Source organism: Phoca vitulina, unplaced genomic scaffold (assembly GCF_004348235.1).
Source record: "Phoca vitulina isolate PV1807 unplaced genomic scaffold, GSC_HSeal_1.0 scaffold10, whole genome shotgun sequence".
Classification (NCBI taxonomy): domain Eukaryota; kingdom Metazoa; phylum Chordata; class Mammalia; order Carnivora; family Phocidae; genus Phoca; species Phoca vitulina.
In genome coordinates, this window is record NW_022589713.1 from 33,542,701 (window position 1) to 33,566,657 (window position 23,957).

The 23,957-nt window shown below is 36.9% G+C and overlaps 1 protein-coding gene across 1 annotated transcript in view; it reads left to right on the forward strand.

The window, feature by feature from the left end:
* UBE2E2 (ubiquitin conjugating enzyme E2 E2) overlaps window positions 1-23,957 on the forward strand; it is a 369,519-nt gene that overhangs the window by 308,607 nt on the left and 36,955 nt on the right. Inside the window, exon 5 of the mRNA XM_032408792.1 lies at window positions 8,954-9,101. Coding sequence (XP_032264683.1) covers window positions 8,954-9,101 — 148 coding nt within the window. The remainder of the gene's footprint in view (window positions 1-8,953; window positions 9,102-23,957) is intronic.

Sequence of the window (23,957 nt, forward strand, 5' to 3'; positions counted from 1 at the left end):
GTACTAACAAATTATTCAAATAAGCTAGTTTCATGGTGAGCCTTCAGCCAAGATCCATTTGAATGATGTGAACCCTGCTATTTTTGGACCTTTGTTACATGATTCACTGATTTATGTCACAGGAGCTCCAAATATTTCCTCTCTGGGTCTCCACGGAAAAGTATTTTTAAGAGGAATGTATTTCTCACTTATCTCATACTTCCTCAGTAAAATCACTGTGTCATTTATCTCCTGATGAAACATTTTTTGAAAAATGGAATCTATGTGCAAAATAGAGGTTATTTCTGAAATATTATTTTAAATGATCATTTTTTTTAAAGATTTTATTTATTTATTTGACAGAGAGAGACACAGCGAGAGAGGGAACACAAGCAGGGGGAGTGGGAGAGGGAGAAGCAGGATCCCCATGGAGCGGGGAGCCCGATGTGGGGCTCGATCCCAGGACCCTGGGATCATGACCTGAGCCGAAGGCAGACGCTTAACCAACTGAGCCACCCAGGCGCCCCTTAAATGATCATTTTTAATGTCGTTATCAACTTTTCAGCTTGGAGGTGTTTCTTTACTTTAAAACATTTTCCTAAATTGTCTAGAATCAGTTTGGCAGCAATACTTTATTAAAATATTTTCTTCTCTATTTGTGCTCATACCTTACGTGATTTCTCTGCCTTTACAAAACCACTTTTTGTCTGTATGTGGAATGTTGTCCTTACCCTAGAGCAAAGGAGTGGTACAAAGAAAATACATTTAAAACTCAGGTGATAGGGGAATTATTACATGAACACATGGGTTTTGAAATAGCCTTGTAAAACTGGGAGACGTGAAGAGGGGAAGAGAGACTAGCACTGCTTGAATTTCTGCTGAGTGCCAGCCATGGTATTAGAATTTCTTGTGTACTTCAGTCTTCACAGCCACTGTGGGAATAGCTAGTATTTTTCCCTATGTTAAGATGAGGAAACTGAATCTCAAACAGGCTACGTTGATTCATCCAAAGTCAGAATTCCAGCTCAAGTCCATTGAGCTCCCAAAGCCACATATTCTTTTCATAATATAACTCTTGGATCTTGGAACTAGAATGGGCCTGAGAATAATCTAATTTAAATCTCATTTTGTCAGGAAATAGGGGCTCAGAGTAGCAAAGTGATTTCTAGATCATTCACAACTTAGTAGCATTGTTTTATGCTATAGTCAACATAAAGAATTCTGTTAACTCTTTCTAAAATTATTTTTAAGGAGAAGTGATTCTGTGAAGTATAGAAATAGCACAGCTACATTTTAAGTTACCTTTTAAGGTAAAGTAATAGTGCAGCTGGAAAATATACATACATGTATTGTTTCCTATTACAGCTGTAACAAATTGACACAAACTCGGAGGCTTAAAACAATATGAATTTCTTGTCCTACAGTTCTGGATGTCAGAAAACTCAAAGTGTCAGCAAGGCTGCGTTCCTTTTTGAGGTTTTAAGGGGAAATTCATTTCTTTGCCTCTTCCAGCTTCTTGAGGCCAACTGCGTTGCTTGGATCATGGCCCCATCACTCTGGCTTCTTGCTTCCTCACCTCACTTTGACTCCTTGACATCCCCTACTTACCTTCCTGCTTCCCTCTCACAAAGCTCTTGTGATTTATATCCAGCCCACCTATATAATCCCAGAGTAATCACCCCATCTCAGGAGCCTTAACTTATTCACACCTGCAAAGTCCCTTTTACCATGTAAGGGTAACATTATTCACAGGTTCCAGGGATTAGGATGTGGACATCTTTGGGATAATAAAGCATTATCCTGTCTACCACATACATACACACCCACATGCCTCTGTTGTATGTTTATATATCACACATCAATTAAAACGCTTCTCATCCAGAGTCATCTAGGAATTAGATATTCTGGATAAACAAGTTTTCTGTATTACTATATCCAAATCATTTTTTAAATTTCCTTAATATATGGAAAATGTTCTGAAATGTGCTGTCTTCCCTGCCTTTGAAAACAGTATAATATAATTTTACCTCTCCTTGAGGAATGATAGCTATCATAAACATCAGTATTGAGCTGTGCTTCAAACACAGCAATAAATGCAAATGCAGGTGTAGGTGTGATATACAGAACTCAGTGAGTATTAAGCGCTGCATGGAACTGGAATTTTCTTTACGGTCATTTTTTATCATTTGTTTTTTTGTCGAAGGATGAAATGAAGGATGTACTGCCATCCAGCCCCCTGAACAAGATAACATGATGGTCTTTCTATAAAATTGAGTCAGATATGAGCAGTCTTCTGTAGAGTGATGGTGGCCTCTCAGCCTCTAAAAATCTCCTTCTAACATGTACAAATCCCTTGATATTTGTCAATATTCAAAACATCATTTTCTATTTCTATATCACTAATGTCTAAAAGGACTACAGACAATTCCTTATCAATTTGCATATATTCTTTCATTTTCCCTTTTTGTTGATAGGGTCTGGAAGAGAATCCTGGCTGTTTCAAGAGCTGTTATTAGCAAGTTTTTACCTTGATTGTGGAACACTTTTGCTGATCTGACCAGGCCACATGTTTTTTTTAATTTTCTTTATTATTTAAATAGGCAATAGTAACAAATATGTCTTGCTTTCTCAGGTTATTCTCCCCTGTTTTCAGTCTGCTATAAGTTGTGGTTCTAAAATGTTCTTTGAATTGTGTAAGACTGTTGAATCACAGACCTGTACCTCTGAAACAAATAATACATTATATGTTAAAAAAAAAAAAAAAAGATAGTAGGAAGGGAGAAATGAAGGGGGGGAATCGGTGGGGGAGACGACCCATGGGGGACTATGGACTCTGAGAAACAAACTGAGGGTTCTAGAGGGGAGGGGGGTGGGAGGATGGGTTAGCCTGGTGATGGGTATTAAAGAGGGCACGTTCTTCATGAGCACTGGGTGTTATATGCAAACAATTAATCATGGAACACTACATCACAAACTAATGATGTAATGTATGGTGATTAACATAATAAAATAAATAAATAAATAAATAAAATGTTCTTTTACCTAAAGAACAATAAGCTGTTACGACCCCTCAGAAAGATACTTGTCTGTTTGAGCACTAGCCTGTGATTTGTTAGCATTTGTTCAGCAAACAATGGGCTCTTTCGATGTGCCAAGCACTGCATTAGACATCAGTTGAAAGAAAATACTTTCATGGGTAATTCACCGTTTCATGAGGAGGTCCTGTGGCTAGTGTGATACTAGAAATAAGAGTGTGATAAGGGAACTCTGAAGAGGTCATAACTTACATTACAATAGGTAAATGTGTGACACTTCTTAAAACTCCGATCATCAACTTTTTTTCCGGTTCAAATGGTGGTATTTGTGGAAAATAAACTCAAAATGGATTAAAGACCCAAATGTAAGACCTGAAACCATGAAACTCCTAGAAGAGAACACAAGCAGTAATTTCACTGACATTGACCTTAGCAACATTTTTCTAAGTATGTCTCCTAAAGCAAGGGAAACAAAAACAAACTGTTGGGACTACACCAAAATAAAAAGCTTCTGCACAACAAAGGAAACCATCAACAACAACAACAACAAAAAAAGGCAGCTCACTGAATGGAAGAAGATATTTGCAAATGATATATCTCATAAAGGGTTAATATCCAAAATATATCAACCACTTATACAACTCAACACCAAAAAAATCAGACAATATGATTAAAATATGGGCGGAGGACCTGAATAAACAGTTTTCCCAAAGAAGACATACAGATGGCCAACAGACACGTGGAAAGATGTTCAACATCACTAATCATCAGCCAATGTGGAAAACAGTATGGAGGTTCCTCAAAAAATTAAAAATGGAAACACCATATGATTTAATAACCACTACTGGGTATTTACCCAAAGAAAATGAAAACACTAATTCGAAAAGACATAAGCAACCCAAGAGCCCTTCAATAGATGAATGGATAAAGAAGATGTAGTATGTATATATACAGTAGAATATTAACCATAAAAAAAGGATGAGATCTTGCCATTTGCCACAATGTGGATGGACCTAGAGGGTATTATGTTTAGTGAAGTAAGTTAAAGAAAGACAAATACCATATGATTTCACTTATGTGTGGAATCTAAAAAAATCTATACAAATGAATAAACAAACAAAAAGCAGAATCAGACCTTTAGAGAACAAACTGATGGTAACAGAGGGAAAGGGGTTGGGAATAGGCAAAATGGGTGGAGGGAAGTGGGAGATACAGACTCCACTTATGGAATGAATAAGTCACAGGAATTAAAGGTACAGCATAGAGAATATAGTCAATGATACTTTAATAGTGTTGTATGGTGACAGTTGTAATAGCATTGTATGGTGGCTACACTTGTGGTGAGCAGAGCATAACGTATAGAGATGTTGAATGTCTGTGTTGTGCACCTGAAAGAAATGTAACATTGTGTGTCAACCATACACAAATTAAAAAAATATATAAGTACTGGGCGCCTGGGTGGCTCAGTCGGTTAAGCGACTGCCTTCAGCTCAGGTCATGATCCTGGAGTCCCGGGATCGAGTCCCGCATTGGGCTCCCTGCTCGGCCGGGAGTCTGCTTCTCCCTCTGACCCTCCCCCCTCTCATGTGCTCTCTCTCATTCTCTCTCTCTCAAATAAATAAATAAAATCTTTAAAAAAAAAAAAAAATATATATATATATATATATAAGTACTATTTGTGGGAGCCTAGAACATTAAAATATAGGAATAATCGAACTACCTGTTTGATTCAGTATGGTTTATTTATTTTGTACCTGTTGGGACAAAAGTTAACAAACATCACCAAAGTAGATCCTTTAATCAGTATTATAAAACATTAAAGTGTAAAGCCTTCTCTGTCCAAAAAATCCACAAGATTCTTTGCAAACTCATGCTTTATTTTTCATCCAACTATACTTCACTTTTAATGAAGTATCTCCACTTAAAATAGTCAACAGTAAAAAAACAGTCTAATTAGAAAATGGGCAAAAGACATGAACATCCTTTTTTAAGAAAGAGGGTATCCAGATAGCAAATAAGCACATGAAAAAGTGTTCAACATCATTAGCAATTAGGAAAATGCAAATTAAAACCACAATGTGTTACCAACCACTACATCCAGTCAGAATGGCTAAAATAAAGCATAGTAAACTAAATGCTGGCAAGGATGCAGAGAAACTGATCACTCTGCTGGTGGCAATGTAAAATAAAATAGTTCAATTGCTCTGGAAAAAATTATGGCAATTTCTTATAAAACTAAATATAAGCTTATCATACAACCCAACAATTGCATTTTTGGGCATTTATCTCAGAAATGAAAACTAAAGTTCACACACACACACACACACACACGTTCATGGCAGCTTTATTTGTGATAGCTAAAAACTGGAAACAGTCCATTTGCCCTTCAACAGTAAATGGTTCAACAAACTGGTACATCATACCATGGAATACTACCCAGCAATAAGAAGGAACAAACTTTTGATAATGCAACAACTTAGATGGATCTCAAGGGAATTGTGCAAGTAAAAAGAGCCAATTTCAAAAAATTACATTCTATATGATTCCATTTATATAACATTCTTGAAATGACAAAATCATAGAGATGAAGCGGAGAGTAGTGGTTGTCAAGAATCAAGGGAGGAAAGTGGGAAGGTGACTGCACCAGTTAAATGGTAGCACAGAGGATGTTTGTGAAGGAACTGTTCTGTATCTTGGCTGTAATTGTGATCATACAGATCTACATCTGATAAAATTGCATAGAAACAGGTGTACATGAGTGCATATAAAACTGGTGATAAGTGGAAAAGGTCAGCGGACTGTATCAGTATGAGTTTCCTGTGATACCATATTACAGTTCTGCAGGATGTTACCACTGGGGGAAAGTGGATGGAGGAACATATATGATCCATCGGTATTATTCTTACAACACAGTATGCATCTATAATTATCTCAAAATTAAAAGTAAAAAAAAAAAAACAGGCATTGAGGCTAAGTAGGAGAGTATGAGGCTTTGGGTCAACAAAGCTGTGTTCAAATTCTGGCTCCTCCACTTACCAACTGTGCAACCACATGCCAGTTCTTTAACCCCTCGGTGCCTTCATTCATTTTTTTTCTGCCATTTTATTGAGATATAATTGGCATAGAACACTGTATTTATTTTAGGTACGCAACATAATGATTTATGTATGTATTGCAAAATGATTACCACAATAAGTTTAGTTAACATCCATCACCTCACAGAGTTACAGTTTCTTTATTTTAAAAGTAGGTACAATAATACTACTTACCTCTGAGTTATTTTGAGGATTAACTAGCTCCGAATAGCCAATCAGTATCTGATAGGTTTTTAAAACATTGTATATAAAAGCCACTCATCATTTACATTGGGTCATAAAAATATTTTGTCTTTTCATCTAGCACTTAAAGGAACAGGCACTCAGACTTCTCTGCAGAATTTTAATATTACTAGGTATTCTCCATTTCATTAAATTCTGCTCATGTATTTCTACTTTTATGGGATTAACTCTGTTCTTTTTCTTTACTTAAACACTCATTAAATGTCTTTCCTCCTTTCTACTTTATGTATTGGAAACTATAGATTTCTTTTTGACAACTGTTTTAGCCAAATCACAAAGTTTGGTATTGGCAATTGTCATTCAGTTATAAATGTAGCTGATTTTTTTTTCTTTCATCCAAGAATTATTTGAAAAATGTGTTTTTCAGTTTCCCAAACACTTGATGGAGAATCTTTGTGGTCTTAATAATTCTTTGAAATATGTTAAGCTTCCTCTGTGGCATAGCATGTGATCAGTTTTTTATAAACATTTCTTATGTGCTTGGAAAAGAATATATATTCTTTGTTGAGTGTGGAATTTCATCTTCGTTCAATCCCTTCATTTTGTTAATTTGGTTGTTCCTATTTTCAGTATCCTTATTACGTTTTGGTCTGCATGACTTCAGTTACTGCAGCAAAATGTCCCTCTGATTGTAGATGTGTCATTTTCTCCTTATAATTCTGCTAAGTTTCACTTTTTATATTTTTGGCTGTCTTGTTAAGTACAACAGATTCAGAATTGTTGTATTTTTCTGATGAATTGTTCATTTTATCATAATGCAGCAATCATCTTTATTCATTTTGCCTTAAACATATATATATATTGATCTGATAGTAATATAGCCATTTAAGCTCTTTTTCAATTGGTACTTGCATAGTATATATGCCCGGGATTTAGAATTCAGGGGAAACATTTTTCTCCTCACTTCAGAGCCTAGGCTTTCTCTAGCAAGTGTCTTCGCTGTCTCTCCCAGAAGGCATTATCTTTTCAAGTCCCTCCATTTACTAAAAGACTAGCTGCTCAAGTGTCCTAATCTATGTAAGGGCTCTCAATTCCAGCCTCTTGCCACATGTAGACCTAAGGTTTCACCTTTCTCCATGAGGGCATCAAAACCCAAGCCTCCATTTTATCCAGACTGGCTACTATCCTTCCCCCCCTCTCTCTTCCGTAGGTCCCCCCCGGTAGCTACACTGTCAGCTCATGTACTTACTGTAATTTTGGGTTTTCAATTCTGCCCTCTGGGGATTCTCTGTGCAAATTCAGCTATGCTTTTTTTTTTTAATGTTATATTTTCTTCGTCATTGCTAGGTGTTTGGAATGTCTTCGTGTAGAAGGAATGTTGAAGTTATCTGTAAGGTCTGGCATGTTCCTAAAAGGGCACTTTTTTTTGTTTTTTAGATTTTATTTATTTACTTGAGAGAGAGAGAATGAGCATGAGCATGAGTGGGGGGAGGGGCAGAGGAAGAAGCAGACTCCCCGCTGACCTGCTGAGTAGGGAGCCAGACATGGGCTCAATCCCAGGACCCTGAGATCATGACCTGAGTTGAAGACAGACACTTAACCGACTGAGCCACCCAGGTGCCCTAGAAGGGCAGTTCTTATTAGGAGTATTAATCTAGCCTGAGAATGGTACTGTGTTGTTCACTAATTGTAGAAGACGAGATCTGTCCTTTCTGAGTCTTGATTTTACAAATTAAGTAAATCTGATGTTTGAGTGGATGCTGGATGCCCTGGAGAGGTGGCAACAAAATCTGCCATGTATTTTTTGGCTCATCGCCATTTTAAACTTAGGGAACCAGAAGACTGTTCTTTAACACACCAAGATTTTTTTTATATTTCAACTTAAATTTTGAGAATACTTATAAACATGATATTAATAAATAGCGTTAAGATCTTATTATTGCTTGCCTCAGACTTTTATAAAACAGAGTTTTACCAGAGTTATAAAACTGATTGAGACTTAACTTTTGAATTGAAGTTCTTTAAAAATGTTATAAACATGTTTCAAAATTATACCTAAACAAAGTGCAGTGGTGATCTAGCTATCATAGGACAGAAATAGGTTATGCTAATATTATATTCAAGATACAGAATTTAAGGAGGAAAAGGTTCATAAACTGTAACTAATATTTTTATAAACTATGTATATTATTTACATACATGCCTAATTTATGTTTTTAAACCATGACAAATAATATTTATGTCCTTTTTATAGTATTCCCATGCTGTTTTCAACTTTAAAATATACAAAATCCTTAAAACAAATGGACTCCAACAAGTTTCCTTTGAAATTTTTAATTTTGAAACTTTTTCTTTGAAATGTTTTCGGAAGTCACAGTTTTTCTCTTACAAACATTCCTACAGTTGCACTAAGAGCAAATTCAGTCCCCAGAACATTAGTTAAGTAATCGGACTCTTCATCAAAAGCAAAAGGACATGATTTCATTATTGGGGTTTAGTTCTTTGTGTCCAGAATAACAAATTCTAAAATAATGATTTTGTTTATTGATTCTTTTCATGTGCCTGAGGAAAATTTAAGTATATGGTTCAACCAGCGACCCTTGGATTATTTTGTCTAATAAAAAGTATGTCTGTTCATAACAACTTTACATTTTCTTCTAGGTTACCTTCCGAACAAGAATCTATCACTGTAATATTAACAGCCAGGGCGTCATCTGTCTGGACATCCTAAAGGACAACTGGAGTCCAGCCCTAACCATTTCTAAAGTTCTCCTCTCCATCTGCTCACTTCTTACAGATTGCAACCCTGGTAAGAGACTTTAAGTCCAATACTGAATTCAAGTCTATTCAAGACTTAAATGTCAGACCTTAGTGAATTGTTTACTGCCACCACCACTACTACTGCTACTATAACTATTATTATTATTGATTTTAAATTTCCATGGTGTGTAACTGCTTTCTTTTTAAGTGGGTCTTCTCATTAGTCTTTTTAAGACCTATTATTTGCCAAGAAGGAAAAAGCATAGTGTGGTAAAAAGTAATGAAAAATCATTTAGGATTGGGAAATGCATTTAAAGAATGCATTACATTCTGCTGCCAAATAATAATAAAAATTCAAATTGAATGGCTTAATCTTTAATTAGATGCCTACCAGAAGATGTTAATTTGAGAAATGTAGGCTATTAAAATCTGATAACAACCAGGCAGCACCATGCAGACGTGACCTTGTTGGCATTTTAATAACCATGCGTCCTTTCAAGCTAATAGAACAGGAAAGCTGAATGGTCCTCAACTAGGAAATACAACTTCCCAGGAAAACTAAAGAGAGTTTATGGCCACGCCTTTGTGGCTTTTGCTGGTGTGCTTAATGCTGAAAGTTCTTACTTTCTGTGTTGTCCTAGATGTATGATTATGTGTCTTTGACCAGCTTCTTTTAACCAGAAGACCAGCTGCCAATTTTTTACATATTTGGGTTTATTTTGGAAACTACAAAAATCCAAAGGTCGCTACAGAGTTTTCATTGATGTTTTCAATGAGAAACTCTTCGAGTATTTAATTAGTAGTGTTAATACTTCGTGAGGTTCTATCTTCCACGTTCAGGAATAAACTCTGTTCACGGGGGGTAAGTGAAGTTTTAGACAAGAGAGAAATGACAAAGGGGAATCAGGGTCTCTTTTAGGCTCCTGGCTTGTTTATAAAATATAAATTATAATTATAAATTATCCGTTCAAATTCTGTGTGTTATTTTTCAATAGTAGAAACTTTTTAAAATAAGGATATATAAAAATACTTCAACCAAAAGGAAAATTAAATGTAATTGTGCAAGATCATTATGTTTTTTAAATTATTTCTTACTTTTACCCCAGATAGTGAAGTTCAGTAATGCTGCACTAATTTAAAACTGAATGACAAATACTGTGTTCTGTCTCATTCCTATTTCAATCCCATTTGTCTATATGACTGTGTAAAACTTCATTTAGAGGTAATGTCATCAAAAGACATTTTTTGTGTGATATGAGGCCTAAACCAGGTAGTCCTCCTGGAAATGGTGGACATGGAACTGCATCTGCCTCCCCACTCCCAAAAGAGTACTTCTGGGCTTTGCTGAAATTTAGAGGGGAGTGGTATTTTCAGAGAAAATTTTATTTTGAGAAGTAAGTCACTTATTCAAGAAACTTTTGACATGAGGTCATCATGCTTTACACCTTAAACTTAGTGGTGTTTTATGTCAAATATATCTCAATAAAACTAGGGGGAGAAAAGAAAGAAACTTTTGAGACCGTAGTATTTATGAGGCACTTCTGAGCACTAGATGAATATCTTCACTTCTTACACATGGAAGAAGGTATAACTTCACACTTAGAGAAGAAGCTCCATGCTGAGAGGCATTCCTTATCCCAGTGGTAGCCAGGCCTGCTTGGTCTCCCAATCAGCTGAAATGGGTCTATCTCTCTGAATCAGCTCATATGTGGGAAACTGTTCTCTATACAGGTAATCCCCGCTTAATACATTCATCCCACCAAAGCCTTCTCTCAGCAATCAAAAAGATTTCTATTCAGTAAATTAGAGTTTTCTTTTGCTGTGTCTCAGAAAATTACAGATACATTCTGCAAAACAATAAAAATAAAATCACCATGGCTAAAGCAAAATCAAATAAATAAATAGATTTTTAAAATAATGCTGTTGATAGTAAGAATAAGCCTAAAGGATAAAGAAAAAGTAAAGAATAAGCCTAAAGATAAAACCTTAAGTTTTACCAATTAGTTATAGCCCATCTGATAAAAAAATAGAATATTGTTTGTAAAATACATGCCAACGGACTAAATGTTTTAAACACATATAAGAACGTTTCCTAATTGGCACATCATCTATATGTGTGTTCACACTTTTAGAGTCTTGAAAAGACTTGTTTATGTTAAACAAGTTAAAATGTCCATTCTTTTCAATGGATTTACTTCACACTCTTTTCTGGGTCACTTCCGATCTGCAGATTTTCCCCCCCGGATTTAAGTTAAACTTCAATCTAACCTTATCTTCAATGATCACACATATAAGTTGGATAGAATACAAATAAATAAGATTTTCCTATACTGAATCTGTAGAGCTATTTTAACATGAGAGTGCTATTAGTTCCGAAGTAGGCTTTGCATAAGGATATAAATTTAACCAATTTTAAAAGGGTTTTCTCACTCTTCTCCCCACATAAACTGATTTTTTAATCAATTTTCATACTTTTCTCATAATTTACATTTGTCTCTTTTAAGAATTTTTGGTCTATTCATAGATGTTAAATGTTTGAGGGTGAGGCTGCACATCCTTACTGCTTGGTGTTTATAGTCAGCAGTTACAGATTTTAGTATCAGCTCCACTGTTAGTTGTGTGACTTGTACTGGTCACTTAACTTTCCTCAGACTCAGTTTCTTATACAAAACAGAGATAACCATCAGCCCTACCTAAATCATGGCATTCCTGTGAGGCACACGTGCAAGCCCTTTGTAAACAGTCATGGACTGCTGTTGATGTCATTTCCCAGAGTTTTTAGGACTCCAAATAGCCATACATTCAATGGCTGATAAATCCCTACTCAGTTGAATTTAATTGAGAGAAGAGAGTATTGAATAATCTCTAAACACCACCACCTCAGCACTGACACTCTTGGATTTAAACTCTGGAAAAAGCCTAACCTTCAATTAGTAGTCCCTATTGCATTATTTCCTAGGAAGGATTATCTCTCGGGTGGCAAAATGTCCAACAGTTACCAGCCAGTGGACGGGTGCACTGGTGAGAGTCATTCTGTTCCCAGTGCAGCGGCCTAGGTAGGTCTAACTGCTGCCTTTATAGGCCTGTTCACACTTCACAGTGATGTTGATTGAGCCTGCCAGGGCTCTCCTGTTTGTCAGACATCACCTGGCTACCAGTTTGGCTGTGTCACACCGCTGAGGAACAGAGTGGCAGCAGAAAGGAGTAGAGGATGATAAGCTCAGAAGGCCAGGACCAACCTTCCAGGCTCTGGGAATTTAGTCCTCCTTGGTGAACATGATTTAATCCGTGAATTGCTGAAGTTTAAAAGTACTAATCAGATTTCCATTTTTCATGGAATGCTCTTATTTGTCAATACTCTCTTTCCAAGCATATACAAAATTTAAGCTCTGTCCTATTTGATTTTATCTTTTGAAGCTTGTTTTTGCTCTTTTGTGGTTAATTTTTTTTTTTAAGATTTTATTTATTTGACAGAGAGAGACACAGCGAGAGAGGGAACACAAGCAGGGGGAGTGGGAGAGGGAGAAGCAGGCTCCCTGCTGAGCAGGGAGCCCGATGCGGGGCTCGATCCCAGGACCCTGGGACCGTGACCTGAGCCGAAGGCAGACGTTTAACGACTGAGCCACCCAGGCTCCCCTGTGGTTACCTTTTTAAACTCTCAGATATTTATCACATTCTTTGTATGAAGTCTCTTTATTATTTAAAATATGCTTATCTTCCGGTCTTCAGACCTAAAAATAATGGGTATTTTGCCTCATACAAAATGAACTATCCTGAGAACACTTGACAATTATGAGATAAAACAAGCAGGTCAACAGTTTCCCTATTTCAGATGCTTTATTTACAGAGTAATTTTCAGAAATACTTCTAATCTTTTTTTCTCTTCTTTTTCTGAAAAGTATATAAATCTGGATGTCATCGGGCATTCTTTTATTTATCTCAGTTCTACTTTTCTACTCCACTGCTGTTGCTATCTGAAGTGTTAGAAGCTTCTTTTATTCTGAATGTAATTCTGATACTGTATCATTAAAAAATTATGCCCCAAATGTATGACTTTTATGAGATAATTGGAAATTTGAAAACTGAGCACTTGATACTAAGGAATTATTGCCAGAAATTTTTAGGCATAATAAAACAGAAATTTGATTATGAATTTTTTTACATGTCCTTACCTTTTAGAAAAATGAACTATTTGCAAATAGAGTTCTTTGATATCTAGAATTTGCTTCAAAATAATCCAGAAAGATCAGAAGTAGATAGCGATGTGGAAGATATGAGACTGACCATTGTTAAGTGTTGAATGATGAGTGATGGGTACATTGGGGGGGGGGTTCATTATACTAGTCTACCTTTGAATATGTTTGAAATTTTCCATAATAAGGATTTCTTTTTAACTGCCAAAGATGAGCAGCAGTGTAATCTGTAAAAGGTGTGCAATTTGACTCTTTTGTTCTGTGAGGGAAGCATTTGGGCTCTGACCTTTGCCCTGTGTATTTCATTTCCCTGTCATCTGCCTTTAAACTAAAAGCTGCCTCATGGTTCAGCCTGGGCCATCAGGGTCCTACTTTCATACAACCATGAAGTCTTTGTTGGCCACTCTTCAAATAGGCAGAACTGTACAGACCAGGTCAAATGAAAATGCTCTGAACATACCCACAAACATCAACACTCAAGATGGATGAGCTCTTCCCCCTACCCCCCAGCACCTTCCAAATGAAAATCAAGTATTGGTTACTCCCAGTCTTAGATTTATGCATATCTTTATTAGAACAACAAATAGAACTAAGAATGGCAGCTAATTAACCCTCAGCCTTACACAATGATTAAGCCGAGGGTGAGCACAGCTGCAGCTTCATTGGTATGAGTTTTATTCTTCTCAAATGGACTGAGCAAATGGAAAGAGGAATTTGCTCCCAATGGCTCTTTTATAGTGTTCTGGAAAAGGTCAGAGAATGGCCTCTTCCTCATTCTCCAACGTCCCAGCCCTTTGTTTCATATCACTTATTGCCTGTTTTTTAACCAACTGATACAATCCTTATCCATAAATTGTCTCAGATACCTAACTTTGATTGTTATTAATTGTTTGTCTTTGACCTGGTTATGATTGTATAATAAATTGTGTTACTAAACGTGAAAATTTTATAATTGATAGTGACTACTAGGTGATGGGGACCATAAAGTAGAATTAATTATTTCAACACAGGCATATTTGTGTAGATTATTTACACTAAACTTGTGAGCTATTAGACTGATGAAAGGTACATAAATGGACTTTGAAGAGGATTCTACTGCCTGCTTCTTCTACACATCCTATTCTACTACACTTGAGAACTGGCAAAGAACAATTTCTTTAACTGAAATTCAGATAAAGCTGTAAAAACGATAAGCCTACCTGTTTTCAAAGCTGGCTATCTTAGCAGGAATGCAAAAAAAATTTTTTCTAAAAAAGACATTTAATATGGGTGCATAGACATAAGGTTTCCCCTAATGCCTATGACTTTTTTTTAAAGTGAGAAAATTATGAAGTAGAAATATATGGTACAACATAAAGCTAACTTCAAGCTGTTCTCTTCGTGAAGAATTGGCTCTCTTCTAAAATGTCACATTGATAAATTCCAGAAGTCATTCTAATCAGTACTTCCAAATATGGATGTGGATAGGCTATAATTCATAGTCTTTTAACTTCTCTGACACCTTATGTAAAGAAAAGCTATATTTATATGGAGGTAGTCAATCTACCCAGTATTTTAAAAACCAGGAGAATAAGTAAAGTCCAAAAAAATGTAAAGGACTTTGGGTTCTAACTCAGTATTATCTGGAGAATCCTGGCACACTGCCCCCTCTGGCACCACATGTTCCCATAGGCTCATTCAGATCTACTTGGAATATGTCATCTATGGTGTGGAGGCCCTAGAAGAACTCAAGATTCATTAAAAGGATGAATAAAATCAGGGAATACACATCATTAAGGAGAAGAACATTTCTCTTTTGTGAATTAAAGAAGTTTCACAGAAGTGATTCTGTACCATCATACATTTGGTTTGAAAAAAACAAAGTATCAGAGCGCCTGGGTGGCCCAGTCGGTTGAGCATCCAACTCTGGATTTCGGCTGGGGTCATGATCTCACGGTCATGGGATTAAGCCCACATTGGGCTCCAGGCTCAGTGCGGAGTCTGCTTAACCCTCTCCCTCCCCCTCTGCTCCTCCCCCTGTTTGCTAATGGGTCTCTCCCCCCTCCCCCACGTCTAAAATAAATAAATAAATGATACCTTTTTTTTTTTTAAGATTTTAATTCTGGTTACCTATATATTTATAAATGTGTTTCCCTACCTTGTCATTCTGTAGAAAGGAACTCTTTAGTTGTCTTACAAGGGATACTAGTATATAATAATGTAAACTAAAAGATCCAGTTTTATGGTACTTTACCAAAGTATCATGATTTTCTAGAAAACACAGAATGAGAAAAGAAAGCTAAAATTATCTAACTATGGGTTTAGGTTTTGGATTGCCAGGTAGTGAAACAAGTAAAAAGTTGAGTCAGAGTTGCCAGGAAGGGATTGGTGGCTTCCGGATGTAGGGGAGAGATGACTCCATGACAAAGCAGGTGTCCTAATCAACCTTGATATTTCTTTTGTAGGCAAGTCTTTATTTAACATAACAGTCAGTTTGATATCTTTCCTGAACATCCAATTTGTCTAGGTTAAAAAGAATATTAGCTATTTATTATTTTTTTGATATATCATTGTCCAAAAATGCTGACCTACAAAAACTTTGTTACTTTCTTAGTTAAATATATCTCCTTGGTAGCTTGATTCTTTTAAAAATGGTAAAAACTATACCTTATTTGCTGTTATATGGGTTGCATTCAAAATGTGCCTGTTAGGGGCGCCTGGGCGGCTCAGTCGTTAAGCATCTGCCGTCAGCTCAGGTCATGATCCCGGGGTCCTGGGATGGAGCCCCACATCGGTCTCCCTGCTCAGTGGGGAGCCTGCTTCTCCCTCTGCCTCTGCTGCTCCCCCTGCTTTTGAGTGTGCACGCTCTCTCTCTCACACGCACACACATGCTTTCTCTCTCAAATAAATAAAATCTTAAAAGGGGGGGAGGGGCATTGGAGAAATTGCTCCCTTTTGGTAAAGAAGAAAATACAACTTTGTGTTTATCATGCTTATGTTTATTTTTCTCGTTTCCTTACCTCTGACCCAGGAAATAGCTCTGAACCAGGTAATAGCTATGCTACCAGCATTCTTAAAGCAGGAAGATGAATCCCTAGGGTGGCGATATAATATCTTTTCTGGGTTTGTTTTGTTTTGTTTTGCTTTTTATCACTATAGAGTTGTCCACTCATCCTTTGTAGGATTCTGATTGGTGTGTCCTATAACAGCACTAAAATCTCACCAATTCAGTATAATTAGGATGTCAACCAGGTTAGTAATTTTTTAATGAGTTGTAGGAAATTTTAAGTAAGTGAAGACCTAATATGTTTAAGCACATGTAGGAAATACTACTAAAATGTTTACACTAGATGGCTTTAGACTCTGCTTTACCAAAGACAGAGAGGAAGTGGGCTTTTCACATTCATAAAATAGAGAAAATGGTTATAATGAACCCTAATATATTCCTCAGTCAGCTTCAAAACTTACCTTTATTTAAGGTTTGGGTATTTTTATAGGTTATCAAGGACTTTTTTCAGACAGACTGAATATTCTTAGATAATATTGCTTCATACTACTAACTTTCATGGTAACCCTTTTTAAAAGAGATAATACAGTAAACTTCAGAATAGGTTGCTGCATTAGAATTACTATTAATATTTGTTACTGAACGGTGCAGAATGTGTTGCTGTGGAAAGTAGGCTACTGGTAGTCTTGGTTTTCTTTTTAAGGAGAAATGAAAATAAATTATTTAAACAACGCATTTAAATAATATATATTTGAAATCATAACAATGCACTATAGTGTTTTAATATGGAAATTTGAGAGTTCTAAAGCAACATAATAAAAATCGTCTAATTGTCCAGGGATTTACTTGTGTGGAGAAAACACCTGGATGATTGAATAACATGTTGCCTTTTTAATTTGGGTATTTGAGATCATATTGTGTCTTGGGAGAAATATTATAATTATGGAAATATGAAGAATTAATGTAACCCTACCAGTGTCTGAGTCTGAGACCCTTAATTACCAAGCAGTTATCTTTACATTTCCTTACTTTCTAAAAGCCTTCCATTCAGTATCTGGCCTGGGCAGGGTGCTTCCAGTAACAACAGTCACAATAATTCTTATTTTAAAAAGAAGATGCTTTTGACATGTCAGACTAATTATCCCTACACAACAGCAATAACTTCTTTCTTTTTTCCTACTCCTTATATTTGTCCTGTAAGAGATCCTGGAGTTTAATACTCCTTATAGGTGTTGAACTTTTGGTCATGTCGTATTGGTGAGGAATTTGCATAATAAGCAGCACTGGAATTCCTTTAAACTACAGGCATATTTCTTTGCACGACAGGTTGTGTTCCTGGAAAAAAAATCATAAATCAAAATGCTTTAGATATATTTGAAGAACTTCCTGCTTAAGTATCCTGTGGAGAAACCTATTGCCAAATAAAGCACTTATAAGCTTGAATATTGAATGCCCCAATTTATCTTTTCTTGAAAATATAAGGATATTTTCCCCCTAATTCAGAACTGCCTTTCCTCTGAGAGCATTTCCCCAAATAAGTCATATTTTTTTGTGATACTCAAGTGCTGAGGGCAGCCTACAAAAACCTATATAGCTGGGCGCCTGGGTGGCTTAGTTGGTTAAGCAACTGCCTTCGGCTCAGGTCATGATCCTGGAGTCCCGGGATCGAGTCCCGCATCGGGCTCCCTGCTCAGCGGGGAGTCTGCTTCTCCCTCTGACCCTCCCCTCCCCTCATGCTCTCTCTATCTCATTCTCTCTCTCAAATAAATAAATAAAATCTTTAAAAAGAAAAAAAAACCTATATAGCTGAGTGCCTATAGGCAGGTATAGGTAGTACCTTATGGGGCAACTGCTCACATCAGTGAGGTGCACAACCTTTTATTCAGAGCATCGTGGCCACACTTGTACTCCAGTGACTGACTTTCTGTCTAGACTGTCTCCCATGATGAAAACATGTTCATATACAGTCTAATTCAAATAAGGGAAGTTAGGACAAATGGAGACCTAGAGGAGATGCCTTTATGGTTTATCTAGCTTTGAGTTAGATTTTTATAAGAAAGGCTCTCCAAAAGATCACTCAGCTACAGTGCATGAATAATAAATAATCCTGTTTCACGGGGGGAAAGGCACATAAAAGTGCCAGCCACCCTGGTCTTCTCTAGGAGGATTCATCTATCTGAGAAATGTATACATTTTTATCTAGGCAAGGGTCTGATAGGGCTGGTATATTTTAATATTAGCCTTATTCAGAATGGTTCCATTCCTGCAGAAAATGGATCCTTTCAGTGGATTCACATTCAGAGTATCGTGGATAGCTTCAAGTTGGGATTTATCACATCTGAGTTAAAAATAGTCTGTGTCCAACTTGGTGAAAGTTTATAAGTGACAGGTTACTGTTTGGGGGAGGTTTTCATTTGCTTGTTTGTTTAATTCTCTGGAAAGGTGATTTAAAGTTGCAGTTATCATACTAGACAAAGAAGCCATTGATTTATATATGGGAGTTGCATTTGGGGAACTTTGGCTATGTTGCATATTCATAGTTTTCATGGTGGAGCAAGGATATCTTAAAGGTGAAAAAAGGGTCTAGATGTACTACTCCTTGATAATGTCTCAGTATTGAGTTTTCTTTTTTTCAAAATGGAAATAACTCCAGTTTTTCTCATAAAAATAATACGTGCTTATTAAATTTCTCTTAAATCAACTGTCCTTTAAAGATTAAGTATTTAATTTTCATTTGAGACTCTTTGCTCTGCAAACTCAAATTTGATGGGACTCATCAGAGTGTATTTGTCAGTTAAGTTTGTCTCATTATAATCTTGGTGTAAATTTAGACACACTGACCTCAATGTTTAGCCCTGGCTTTGACCCGCTTCTCCTTAGCATTTCCCTATGCATATTTATGGCCCCTTAATTAATATAAATCTAGACATGAGGATTAGCCATTGCTACAGGTTTTCTGTTAAAAACTCTATTGCTGTCCCTGCAACAATAACCTCTAATTTATTGGTTTGGAAGTTGATCTCATTATAAAGCTGCTGTATATATTAATTTATGATGAAAATTCTCTTCAATTTACCTTTTTAGAAAATGTCATTTTGGGGTTTTCCTTTTTAGAAATCACCAATGATCTCTTTTTTGTTTAGAGAAACACTAATAAGGAAATGGATGGACTAGATCAGTACTTACCAATTTCTACATTCTCCCAAAACTGCCTTCTTCCTCCACTAAAATCAATTAATGATTGTCTTTCTTGGTTTAAAATACAGCAAATTGTATTAGAGATGTTTTTCTCCCGTGAAGTATCTTCAAGTCTTTGGCATCTGATGGTATTTAGGGGACTGGATAAAGCTGTTGAAGCTACCTGTTTCTTCTGTTGTTGTCAATAGAAGGCTCTGAAAGCACGAATAAGAAATTGAAAAGTGAAGCCGACCCTCAATATAAATAGGAACCATTCTTTCCTCACATGGGAATGTGTATTTCACTCAAAATTGTTTTCCCAAAGAGTGATTCAAAGACTATCTTTCTTTCCTTTACTTGAGGAATTTCTGAAGAGCCAAAAACATTTAGTCTAGATTTTAATTAACTTTTTCTTTATTATTTCTTAAATGAAAATGATTAAAAGATAAAAATTACAATGGTGAAAAAGGACCAAAAGATTACTTTTTCTCATTCTAGAATAAAAAGAGGGTTGTTTTTTTTTTAATGATAGGGATAGAATTATGCAAAAACTGTATATTTTAGGTCAAGGTCTTTCCTATTCCCCTAAATGACCTATCCCAATGTTTTGGTGTTGTTTTTTTTTCCTTTCATTTTTTACAAAAGCTTAGGACCACTAGTAAGTTTGTCACCTTTTAAAATTCGTCCTCTTTCCTTCTATAGTATTTTTTTTTACCATAGCACTCCCTATTTGGGTTTATTTACAGCTTCTGTCAGGAGAGACATAACTGTGTCAGGCTCCGCTAAGCGGTTCAGTTCCAACAAGGAGACTTATTTTTCCTGTGTCTGTTGTCCAGCTATTCTGTAGTCTCTTGCTCTCCATACAAACAGAAAGGTTTCAGGTGTTATTCCCAGGTAGGCATTTACCACATGTGTCTTATCTATCACTTAAAATATGTAGAAGTGATGAGATTATTAAGTAGCTGAGTATGGTTCATGTAATTCTCTTAGATCCTCACTTTCCACTTTCGAAACTCTAAATGCTATTTCTTTGATGGTTAATTTATTTTGCAATTTAGACTTCTGTCCTCATTTACTCTATGTCTATAATGTGGTGGTTTGTTAATATAATAGGTTTGTTATTGGTAAATTGAATTGTTCTAATAATATTTATTATCTGGTTTATAAATGACATAGCATGGACTTTATGTAAATTTTTAAATTGAATACATTTTTAAAAATTTCTAATAGCATACTGTTTTCCAGAGTAGCTATACCAGCTTGCATTCCCACCAACAGTGTAAGAGGGTTCCCCTTTTTCCACATCCTCACCAACATTTGTTGTTTCCTGTCTTGTTAATTTTTGCCATTCTAACTGATGTAAGGTGGTATCTTGTTGTGGTTTTGATTTGTGTTTCCCTGATGGGAGATTTCTCAAGATGTTAAAAAACCAGCAATTGCACTACTAGGTATTTACCCCAAAGATACAGATGTAGTGAAAAGAAGGGGCACATGCACCCCAGTGTTCATAGCAGAAATGTCCACAATAGCCAAACTGTGGAAGGAGCCGAGATGCCCTTCAACAGATGAATGGATAAAGAAGATGTGGTCCATATATACAATGGAATATTATTCAGCCATCAGAAAGGATGAATACCCACTATTTGCATCGACATGGATGGAACTGGGAGGGGATTGTGCTAAGTGAAGTAAGTCAAGCAGAGAAAGTCAGTTATCATATAGTTTCACTCATATGTGGAGCATAAGCAATAGCACGGAGGATCATAGGAGAAGGAAAGGAAAACTGAAGGGGGAGAAATCAGAGAGGGAGACAAACTATGAGAGACTATGGATCCTGGGAAACAAACTGAGGGTTTCAGAGGGGAGGAGGGTAGGGAGATGGGGTAACAGGGTGATGGGTACTATGGAATGCAAGGGTTGTGATGAGGACTGGTTGTTATATGCAACTAATGAATCACTGAACACTACATCAGAAACTAATGATGTACTATACAGTGGCTAACTAAACATAATAAAAAAAATTGCTAACAGCATAAAACACTGTACAGGATGCCGACTGCCCATTGTGCACTGAGAGGGATCCCTCAGCCTAGAGGCCGTGGTGCCCTGATCTCCTATCTGTCTTAGTACAATTCGCCAGGTGGCTGTCACATTCCCTCTTCAGGTGACCTTTCAGGGAGTACCACCTTCTAAGACCACTGACACCACCCATGTAGCACTGAGGAGATCCCTCTGTGATCACACTGACTTTTAAAGAATCTTTATGTAGAGAGGAATTGCTTTTTTTTATTTTATTATGTTATGTTAATCACCATACATTACATCATTAGTTTTTGATGTAGTGTTCCATGATTCATTGTTTGCATATAACACCCAGTGCTCCATTCAGTATGTGCCCTCTTTACTACTCATCACCAGGCTAACCCATCCCCCCACCCCTCCCCTCTAGAACCCTCAGTTTATTTCTCAGAGTCCATAGTCTCTCATGGTTCGTCTCCCCCTCCGATCCCCCCCCCTTTATTTTTCCCTTCCTACTATCTTTTTTTTTTTAAACATAGAATTTATTATTTGTTTCAGAGGTACAGATCTGTGATTCATCAGTCTTACACAATTCACAGCGCTCACCATAGCACATACCCTCCCCAATGTTTATCACTCAGTCACCCCATCCCTCCCACCCCCCACCACTCCAGCAACCCTCAGTTTGTTTCCTGAGATTAAGAATTTCTCATATCGGGCGCCTGAGTGGCTCAGTTGTTAAGCGTCTGCCTTCGGCTCAGGTCATGATCCCAGGGTCCTGGGATTGAGTCCCGCATCGGGCTCCCTGCTCAGCAGGAAGCCTGCTTCTCCCTCTCCCACTCCCCCTGCTTGTGTTCCTGCTCTCGCTGTCTCTCTCTCTGTCAAATAAATAAATAAAATCTTTAAAAAAAAAAAAAAAAAGAATTTCTCATATCAGTGAGATCATATGATACATGTCTTTGTCTGATTGACTTACTTCGCTTAGCATAATACCCTCTAGTTCTATCCACGTCAGTGCAAATGGCAAGATTTCAGGGTTTTTTGATGGCTGCATAATATTCCATTGTATATATATACCACATCTTCTTTATCCGTTCATCTATTGATGGACATCTTGGCTCTTTCCATAGTTTGGCTATTGTGGACATTGCTGCTCTAAACATTGGCGTGACGTACCCCTTTGGATCACTACATTTGTATCTTTGGGGTAAATACCCAGTAGTGCAGTTGCTGGGTCGTATGGTAGCTCCATTATCAACTTTTTGAGGAACCTCCATACTGGTTTCCAGAGTGGCTGCACCAGCTTGCATTCCCACCAACAGTGTAGGAGGGTTCCCCTTTCTCTGCAGCCCTGCCAACATCTGTCGTTTCCTGACTTGTTAATTTTAGCCATTCTGACTGGTGTGAGGTGGTATCTCACTGAGGTTTTGATTTGGATTTCCCTGATGCCGAGCGATGTTAAGCACTTTTTCATGTGTCTGTTGGCCATTTGGATGTCTTCTTTGGAAAAATGTCTGTTCATGTCTTCTGCCCATTTCTTGATTGGATCATTTGTTCTTTGGGTGTTGAGTTTGATAAGTTCTTTATAGATTTTGTATACTAGCCCTTTATTTGATATGTCATTTGCCAATATCTTCTCCCATTCTGTTGGTTGTCTTATGGTTTTGTTGACTATTTCCTTTGCTGTGCAAAAGCTTTTTATCTTGATGAAGTGCCAATAGTTCATTTTTGCCCTTGCTTCCCTTGCCTTTGGTGATGTTTCTAGGAAAAGTTGCTGCGGCTGAGGTCGAAGAGGTTGCTGCCTGTGTTCTCCTCTAGGATTTTGATGGAGTCCTGTCTCACATTTAGGTCTTTCATCCATTTTGAGTCTATTTTTGTGTGTGGTGTAAGGAAATGGTCCAGTTTCATTCTTCTGCATGTGGCTGTCCAATCTTCCCAACACCATTTGTTGAAGAGACTGTCTTTTTTCCAGTGGACATTCTTTCCTGCTTTGTCGAAGATTAGTTGACCATAGAGTTGAGGGTCCATTTCTGGGCTCTCTCTTCTGTTCCATTGATCTATGTGTCTGTTTTTGTGCCAGTACCATACTGTCTTGATGATGACAGCTTTGTAATAAAGCTTGAAGTCCAGAATTGTGATGCCACCAGCTTTGTTTTTCTTTTTCAACATTCCTCTGGCTGTTCGGGGTCTTTTCTGGTTCCATACACATTTTAGGATTATTTGCTCCATTTCTTTGAAAAAAGTGGATGGTATTTTGAGAGGGACTGCATTAAATGTGTAGATTGCTCTAGGTAGCATTGACATCTTCACAGTATTTGTTCTTCCAGTCCACGAGCATGAAACGTTTTTCCATTTCTTTGTGTCTTCCTCAATTTCTTTCATGAGTATTTTATAGTTTTCTGAGTACAGATTCTTTGCCTCTTTGGTTAGATTTATTCCTAGGTGTCTTATGGTTTTGGGTGCAATTGTAAATGGGATCGACTCTTTAATTTCTCTTTCTTCTGTCTTGTTGTTGGTGTATAGGAATGCC